Source organism: Lissotriton vulgaris, chromosome 1_2, assembly GCF_964263255.1.
Source record: "Lissotriton vulgaris chromosome 1_2, aLisVul1.2, whole genome shotgun sequence".
In the NCBI taxonomy this organism is placed as follows: Eukaryota; Metazoa; Chordata; class Amphibia; order Caudata; family Salamandridae; genus Lissotriton; species Lissotriton vulgaris.
The window spans coordinates 160,829,454-160,838,503 of record NC_141686.1 but is presented as its reverse complement, the minus strand read 5'-3'; the positions used below and the strand labels follow the sequence as shown (position 1 = coordinate 160,838,503).

Genomic DNA, 9,050 nt, shown 5'->3' with positions numbered 1-9,050 from the left:
AGTATTGGTGTGGAATACCTTTTTGAGCCAAGTGTCCATTATTGGTCAATGTTGTGCAATACACGTGTTACACTCTTCTGTGTTAGAGCTAAGCCTGCTCTCACACCCTACCACTAATATAGCACTTTGGGTATTACATTGAGCCCTGTACACTTTTGGGGAACCCCTGAACTCTGTGCGGGTATAACCGAACTAGTGGCAATACCATATACAGAGCGGAGTACAACGTCCTAAAATGTTATAAAATATCACATTGCCAGTAGTATGCCTGGAAACCTGTGACTGGCACTACTTTCCAAACCTACTACTGCTAATGTTTGTGAATTTCAGAAAGTAGAAATGTTGCACCTGTTCACAGGAGTACATCACGGTGTTGCCGGTTTTACCACTATCTTTATAAATCAGACACAATGTGTTTTTAAATTTCTTTTCCCAAAAAATAGCAATTCATTTCTCTGATGACGAATGTACACTTTAAAACTAAAAAGGCAACTTTGAATCAGATTAGCAGGGAAAATCCATAAAAAATAATTTCAGAGCCGAATAAGCGCCCGAGGCTCAACTACCATGCCAAGAATGTGTTTGTTTTGAGGGAGAGCACAACTGCATTTTTGGCATGGTAGTTGGGCCTGGGGTCCTTATTCTACTCTGCAATGACTGTCTGTGCTTTTTTTTCTGCCAATCTGATTCAAAATTGCCATTCATATATTAAAGTATGCATTAGTCATTAGAGACAAGAACAGGATTTGTTTTTTGGGGGGCGGGGCACAACTGGGTGGAAAAATAATTACTTTTTCAGACTTGTTCGGTCTACATCGGCCTGGCCAATCAGAATCCCAGAAGTCTCAGGCCATCTAAGTACACCGAGCTTTCAGGCGTGTCCCCTCGCGCGCTAGAACAGGAGCTTGCAGTCTGCAGAGCTCGCGCTTCCTGCATCTCACGCGCACCTTTCTGACAGAAGTTCGTCGCTAGAAGAGCTGCCTCGCGACCTCCAGCAGTCATGGCCACCTGCGTGAAGCTGAACACCGGGGCTCTCATGCCGGCGCTGGGGCTGGGCACGTGGCAGGTAAAGTGTTCTTGTGCATGGATCAGGCAGATCACACGGTGTGGCAAAAGGGGTTTCCAGCTCATGTGTAAAGTCCACACAACTGGGCTCCACTTTTACATGCCTGGCAAAATCCGACTGGCCCGGAGTGACTGAGATTCAATTAATGAGTCCCGAAGGTGTAAATGCTGGGGTGACCCGATACATATGTTTTTAATGTGTAAAAACCTCTCTGGATAGAAAAGTAAGACCTGGTATATATCTTTAATATTTAAGTCACTGAATAATGACTTATTTATATAAATTGCGCAGAGGCTGACCTTCTACAGCACATCACGCGGGTGAGCTGCTATGTATTAACATAGCTAGTGCGAGTCCTAGCCAGTGTGAGTGTGGCTGGTGTCTTTCCTCTGTGTTCGGTGACAGAGTTTACGTGCAAAACCACAAGAACTACAGGGCAGCGCTGCTTTTGTTGTCAGGATGAACAGCAGAGAAGTTGTGCACACAGCTTGCACGACGGGCCTCTTTTGCACATACACTTGCACGCCAGGATCGCAAAATAATTATGTAATAGTAATCAAGGCCTAACTGTTAAAAGTTTGGAAACGCATAGTAAAATCTTTTGTTTGTCATATTCCTAAGGCTTGTGACATGTTTTAAGCTTTTTTTTAGCAACTTGGCTGATGCCTGGTGGAGCTGTTAGATAGCTGTAGAGAAGATTGGTCCCGGTGCACGCCCGTGACCATCACCTACCCAGCTAGACATTGGGCATAGTTCACCTTGTCTCCCGCTGTGTCTTAACTCCCTCTCTGGTTAGAGGCGGCAGACCCGAGAGCAGAGGACGGCCCGGGACCAGGGTTCGATTCCCGGCGCGGCAGGTTTCTGGACCAGGGTCAGCGGACTCGATAATTCTCTCGCCTCGGTGCCCACTCTGATCAGCGATCACACTCGGCAACTCTGGGCATTAGCTTGCCTCATCCTCACTAACGGCCCCACCAGACCGCCGGGGATGCCTGGTCTCACCCTGGAGATACCCATTAAGGGACCATCTCTCAGGGAAGCCAGGAAGGGTTTCGCAGCGGTCGAAGCGCCTTGGGACCCTCCGGGTAAGTAGTGCGCTATATAAATGCCTATACATTACATTACATACATTCTTCTTTTACTTCTATCCTCATAGCCTATACATCTATTCTAAACTGTTTTTCCCGAATGTTGAGACCTGAGCAACATGGCTGATGCCTGATGGAGTTGCTAGACAACTAATGAGGAGATTGGCCCTGGTTTCCCCCCCCCCACCGTCCCCTACCCAGCCAGACATTGGACACAGTTCTTCCTCGTCTCCCTGCTATGGCTCCTTCCTCCCCTCCGTTCCTATAAATTCTCTCAACCTCATAGTTTGTTTACTGTACATTATTACGTTATTGCAACTGATGCAATTCGTAACGCAATGTTCCTCTGTTATAGCGCTCTGATACCTACGGTTCTAGCCAGCGCTTTATAATCATTTTGACGTACCTTCTAATGCAACGTTCCCCTGGTTAAGTGCTCTGATACCTCTGGGTCTAGATAGCACTATATAACCATCGCAAATCAAATAAACTAAAAACTGTTTTTTCCTGAATGCTGAGACCTGAGCAACATGGCTGATGACCGGTGGAGCTGCTTGACAGCTAATGAGGAGATTGGCCCTGGTTTCCCCCTTGACCGTCACCAACCCAGCTGGACATTGGGCACTGTTCCTCCTCGTCCCCCGCTATTACTCCTTCCTCCCCTCCCTCCTACGAAGTATTGAATCATTGTTTATGTGCACTGTACCTGACTATGCTCTTGTATCTGATGTAACTTGTAACACAACAATCCTAAATGTAAAGTGCTCTGATACCCTCTTGGGTCAAATTTCTGCTATATAAAACTTTATAAATAAAAGAACATGCAGCCGACTACAGTAGTTAATGACTGAATGTGTATGTCATAGACTCCAAAAAGTTCTGGGAAATTATAAATCGCCCAATGTTCACTGAAGATGTGAGACCAATGGATTCACTGATCCATGGTAAAGCCTGCGTAGCTCACTTTTACCAGTATTTTTAACCCTTCAGTCAGGAGGACAGACCAGGTAGTACGGAGAATACCCTATGATCTAACTGAAGCTTTACAGCTCAGCCTGTCCATCTTAGTCCAAGAGGTAGAAGTGGTCATGGCTCAGGGTATTTGTCTGAAAGCCCCCGATCCAGACGGGGTGCTCCATGATCTTTTTAAGAGAAACCCTCATTTGTGGGCACCATTATTAAGAAACATCTTTAAAGCAGTTACTAGGCCACTGCGGAGGTCCTGGAAAGAGGCGATAGTGGTACCTGTTTTTAAAAAGAGTGACAGAAATTACACTGTGTATTACAGACCTATATCATTGATCGATGCAACAGCAAAGGTACTGGGTAGGGTCCTACTTGCATGACTAGACGAGTGGGCATCAACATAAGGTGTTTTGTCAAATACTCAATATGGTTTCTGAAGGGGCCTGGGTACAACTGAACAATGCCTCAATGTGTCCATAATTGTCAGCAAGCACATGAAATTCATGAAGAGTTCCATGCACCTGGCCTTCATAGACTTATCTAGTGCTTTCAACACTGTCAATCAGGATAAATTGTGAGCGATGATGGAAGATATGGGTTTCAAAAAAGCATTAGTAACCATTCTTTGTAGGCTTCATACAAATACTTTCGGTTACTGCAAGTATGGCAGCAAGGGGGAAAAATAAATTCCATCACTACTACGGAGGGGGTTTGCCAAGGTTGCATGTTAGTCCCGTTTTTATTTCTTATTTATCCAAATGGGCTTGAGGTCTTTTTTTTTTAAAAAGGGAGCTTGATTTCCCCAGAATTGGAAGGAATTCAGTCCCTCTGCTCTCATATGCAGAAAACACAGTGTTATTGGCATGGACAGCTATGTGTCTGCAGAAATCCCTAGAAGAGTTTACAGAATTTATGACCTCCCTTGATTTAAAAGTTAATTTGAATGAATGATATATCAGGGTATGTGGCCCAGGAAACCACAAAAACAAAAACCTTTTGTTAGAAATGGGGGTCTCTAGTTGGCAGAGTTAGGTACCTTTGTCCAAATAGGGACCCTTGCTTCTAGTCAGGGTAAGGGGGATACACTCCTAAAATAATCCCTGCTCACCCCCTTGGTAGCTTGGCATGAGCACACAGGCTTATCTCAGAGGCAGTGTGTAAAGCATTTGTGAACACATACAGTAACACAGTGAAAGCACTACAAATGGACACCACACCAGTTTAGAAAAATAAGTAATCTTTATCTACCAACACAAGACCAATCAACAAAAATCCACAATACAGTATAAAAAAAAAAGGCTCTTAAATGGTAGAAATAGTTACATTCCGGGCAAGTTGTAAATGCAACACTTTTCCCACAAAGTACCTTAGACGCGTCAAGCAAAACAAACAAAAGGGTTGCAGGGAAGGTGATGTGTCAGTTACTTGCTTCGGGTGAGGTGATGCGTCTGTACCTTACTGCGGCGCAGGGGAGGCGATGCATCTGTTCCTTACCGGAAAGGAGGAGATGCTTCTGTTTCTTACTGCCTTCCGGTTATAATGTGACAAGATGGCTCCTCGATGCGTGGCGACGATCCAATGCGATGCGACAAAATGGCAGCTCAATACGATGCGACAATCTGGTACGATGCATGAACTTTTTACAGCCACACAGCAGGTGCTGCAACAGTTTTCTTGGAGATGCATTGGGACCCGGTGAGGATGCGGCGTGCTTCTTCCTGGTTGCTCAGTGAGGCATTTGAACCAAGTGCGGATGCGGCACGCTTCTTCCCCGTGGCTCGCCGATGCGTCGGGAATCGGTGCGGATGAGACATGATTTTTCCTCGTTGCGTCGATCTTCCACCTCCCAGCCACAAACAGTCTCTAGAGGTCCTAAACAACAGCTGGCACCTCTTTGCAGGTTAGAATTCTCAGCAAGGAAATTCAGGGGAGCAGGTGGTGAAGTCTTTGTGTCCCTGAGACTTCACAACAGGAGGCCAGCTCAGTTTCAAACCTTTAGAGATCTTCCCCAAGATGACAAAGCAACAGCAAAGTCCTTTTCTCCTTTCCTTGGCACCAAGTAGCCACTGCAGGCCAACCCCAAACAGCAAACAGCACAGGGGCAGTAATCTTCCTCAGTTCTTTTCTTCTTGGCAAAGATTTCTCTTGATTCCCAGAAGCGATCTAAAGTTCTGGGGCCTGGGTCCCCCTTTTTATACACACAAACCCTGTGTTATCTGAAGGCAGAGAGTGTCTGCACCCAGCCAAAACCAGTTCTGTTCTCACTGGTGCAGCTTCCTGGCAGGAGGTGGAGACAGCATTGTTGAAAGCAGACCTGGCCCAGGCAGGCAAAAGGAAATCTTCTCCCCCTACTCTAAATTTAACCCAGGTCCATTCAGCCCAGCCCTAACTCATCAGACTGCCGGAGCCACTGCCCTGTTCCAGCCACTGTAACTCACAAGTCAGACATGCAATACACAAACCTAGCAGAGGCACACTGGATAGTTAGGCAAGAAAATATCTACTTTCTAAAAGTGGTATTTTCAAACACAGAATGTAAAAATCACCCACACTAAAAGATGCACTTTAACATTCTGAGTTCAGGCATACTAAACTTTTATTTTCCTATCTTGTTCTCAGGGTCAGTTATGTTTATAAGATGTTATAATCAAACTGCCCATTCTGGCCTATGAGAACTGTTAGCCTTGCAATAGTAAAAACAAAATTGGCAGTATTTCAGCATCAGGACATGCCACACACATCAAGGCATGTCCTATCTTTCACATACAATGCACCCTGCCCACAGAGGTAAATCGGGCCTACCATAGGGGTGACAGACATGTAGAAAAGTGAAGGTTTAGGGACTGGCAAGTGTGTGCACTGCCCATGTCAACATGGCAGTCTCAGACTGCACACAGGCTCTGAAATGGCAGGCCTGAGTCACATTTTACAGGCTGCTTCTGTGGATGGCAAAATCAGTGCTGCAAGCCCACCAGCAGCATTTGATTTACACGCCCTGGGCACACACGGTGCACTGTACTAGGGTCTGACAATTAAATCAATATCTAATCATGGAGTCACTAATCCATAACAACAATTTACAAAAGGGAGCACTTGCACTTTGGCACTGAACAGCAGTGGCAAAGTTCTCAAAGCATCTAGACCAGCAAACAGATGAGGCAAAGGCAAAAAAATGGAAGGGAGACCCACGCCAATGGTGCCAAATCTAACACCTTTGTTGTCCAGGGAAAGGTAATAGAGAAAGTTAGCAAGTTTTCATACTTGGGTAACTTATTTAATTCCAAGATGCAGTGGAATCCTGTGTTGACCTGTAGAGCACAGCAGACAAGTAGGACAGTGGCTTACCATTTTTTTGGTTTGCATGTAAATTGGGGCAAAAACCAGTAAACAAATTATTAACTCTCTATTGAGCTCCATGCCTCCCTATCACCATAAATGGGCAGGTGTATGGGGGTATAGTAGATATCAACATCTCCAACTAGTAGAGAATCATTTTATGAAAAGATAATTCATTTTACCTGTAGGAAAAAAGGATCTGCTTCTTATGATTGCGCCCACCTTTTGGTAATTGTAATACTGTTTTTTACAAGTCTGACTGGGATCCTGCTATTCAGGAACCCAGTCTAACTGCTTTCTCCTTAAACTGTTATGCTATGCACTTAGGCACACTCCAGATTGGATACTGGGGTACCCTTGTCAGTCCCTAGTATATGGTGCCCATGTACCCAGGGCATAGGTACCCCAGAGGCCTACCATGGGCTGAAGCATGTAGTATGCCACCCATGAGAGGCCATGCAAAATGGATCTACATGCCTGCTATTGCAGCCTGTGGAGGTTGGTGCATGCACCGCTTACCTAAGACATAAGTTTACTATATCTTAGGGTCACTGCACCTAAAACCTATAAGTCACCTCTCTAGCAGGCCTTTACAAACCTGAGGCCAGGGTGCTTGGTTGTAAATGAGAAGGTGCCACTGCATGAGTAGAACACCCCTGCAGCCTACGGAGTCCATTCTCCTGGGTTGTCAGTGAAGCAGCCATTTACAACATATATAGTGGCATTAAGATCCCATGTGATGACCGACTCTAAAACGGCTGAAACAAACTCTATTGTGCTTGGTCAAACCTGTTGCAATTATACCCCCACGTGGAAACCGTTGTGTGAGGTATGATTCCACCCATCAGAAATCAGCTTCGTTGGGTCCCTGGGGTCCCCGGTACCAGCCTTCTGGTCCCGTGCAACAAAAAATGGTTGCTGACAACCAGAGACACATTTCTGCCCACCTGCTGCTCATCCAAGCTCGAGCAGGGGAAGGCAGAACAATAGGCATCCTGTCACAGGGAGGTGTGACCACCTCCCAGGCAGGATTTCGGGCTAGATGTAGGTAAATAGGATTTACCGATAATAAAATACTGAATTTTACCTATTCAGTATTTTAGAATCGGTAAATGCTATGTAGGTAATCATTCGGTAAAAATTACCGATTCAGTAAAATAGGGAAGAGTCAAGGGTGGCAGGGTGTCACTTTGACACCCTGATGCACCCCTGAATAGTGCTTGTGTGCACATGTGGCACACATACATGCTCTAAGGGCATGTATGTCTGTCATATGGCACAGGTGTAAATACACAGATTTGCATTTACAGAGGTATTCATTATTTACCACCAACTAATAGTTGGTGGTAAATAACGAATCCTTAAAGCACAGAAGCACTCTTCAAAGTGCTTCCTACATGTCATTTGCCGATTTGGTAAATACCGAATCGGTAAATGATGATTGGGTAAATACCAAATCGGTAAATACCGATTCAGTATTTACTGAATCAGTAAATTTGCCACCTACATAGGAAAAGCCTATTATCGGTCGGTACTGGCCGATTTCGGCCGTTACCGACCGGTAATAGCCTTCCTACATCTAGCCCTTCGTGTATTAGGGCTGGGTGGGGTGCTTGCCTGCAACCGAAAGTCTGCATGAGGGGCACATTTGGTGTCCCTGTGCATAGTCCAGGTCAAACTAGCCCTGAGAGCCGTTGGCTCCTGCTCTGGCGCAAAACTGGAAAAAGGACATGGGAGTATCCTCCCCACAGTCCAGACTCTCACCTGGGAAGGTCTCCTGAACATGTACAATCCTCTCCTGTGGGCAAACAAGGGCTTACCTGGCTGTAGGACCCTAGATTTGACGTTAACAAGATTCTGAACCAGAAACCACTGAACTGTGTCCCTCTGGACCCTCAGGACTAAGTTTGGGCCTGACTTCATCTCCCTCTCAGTCTGAAGCATCGTCTGTGCCCCTGCCCCCACACATGATCCATGCAAGACCTATGGAACATCAAAGACAACGGAAGATATCTGTCTTGGAGTGAAGGAGTCACTCCCCTGAATTAACAGGCACTGCAACACTGTCTCTGGTCTGCTGACCCTGAGCTCCTATGGACTCAGAAGGCTTCAGCAACACAAGAGGTGGGTTTCTATATCCCCTGAGGTCCGTGCTGCCCTCTCACCATGTTTGAGCTCAAAATCACTCGAGGGGGCTGCAATACCTACACCTCTGTGCACTGCACATTTGCAATTGCATAGGCTTGTTGGTGTTTCCTGAAGTGCATTGGTCTCCAAGTAGCTCCAACCCCTGGCACCATTTTCTACCAAGAACTTTGGCCTCCTCGTACTGAGTGCTCTGTGGGCTGTTGTTTGGTAAAATCGCTTGAGGTCCTCTTGTGATTCCAATAGACACTTTTTTTCTTTGAAGTCCTCCATTGGGTTTGACAGCAGTTTCCGACGCCACTTCAGACCTATGAACCCAGCTTCCCTGGGATAGGTAACTCGGGTACCTCAGTATCCTCAGGTGGGGTGACTCTCCAACCTCGTAACTTCCACTGGGTTTCTTCAAAATCCACTGGGAAGGGTCCTTAAACTCTAAAACTTCAACCGCG

At 45.9% G+C, this 9,050-nt stretch overlaps 1 protein-coding gene across 2 annotated transcripts in view; it reads left to right on the top strand.

Annotated features, from left to right (window-relative positions):
* Positions 1-836: 836 nt before the first annotated feature.
* Positions 837-9,050, top strand: part of LOC147734740 (aldo-keto reductase family 1 member B1-like) — a 293,902-nt gene continuing 285,688 nt past the window's right edge. The window contains exon 1 of one of the 2 annotated variants that reach the window (XM_086953025.1): positions 837-1,066. In XM_086953025.1, coding sequence (XP_086809151.1) covers positions 1,001-1,066 — 66 coding nt within the window. In that variant the 5' untranslated portion in view covers positions 837-1,000. The remainder of the gene's footprint in view (positions 1,067-9,050) is intronic. The other variant, XM_086953026.1, reaches the window with a different exon arrangement.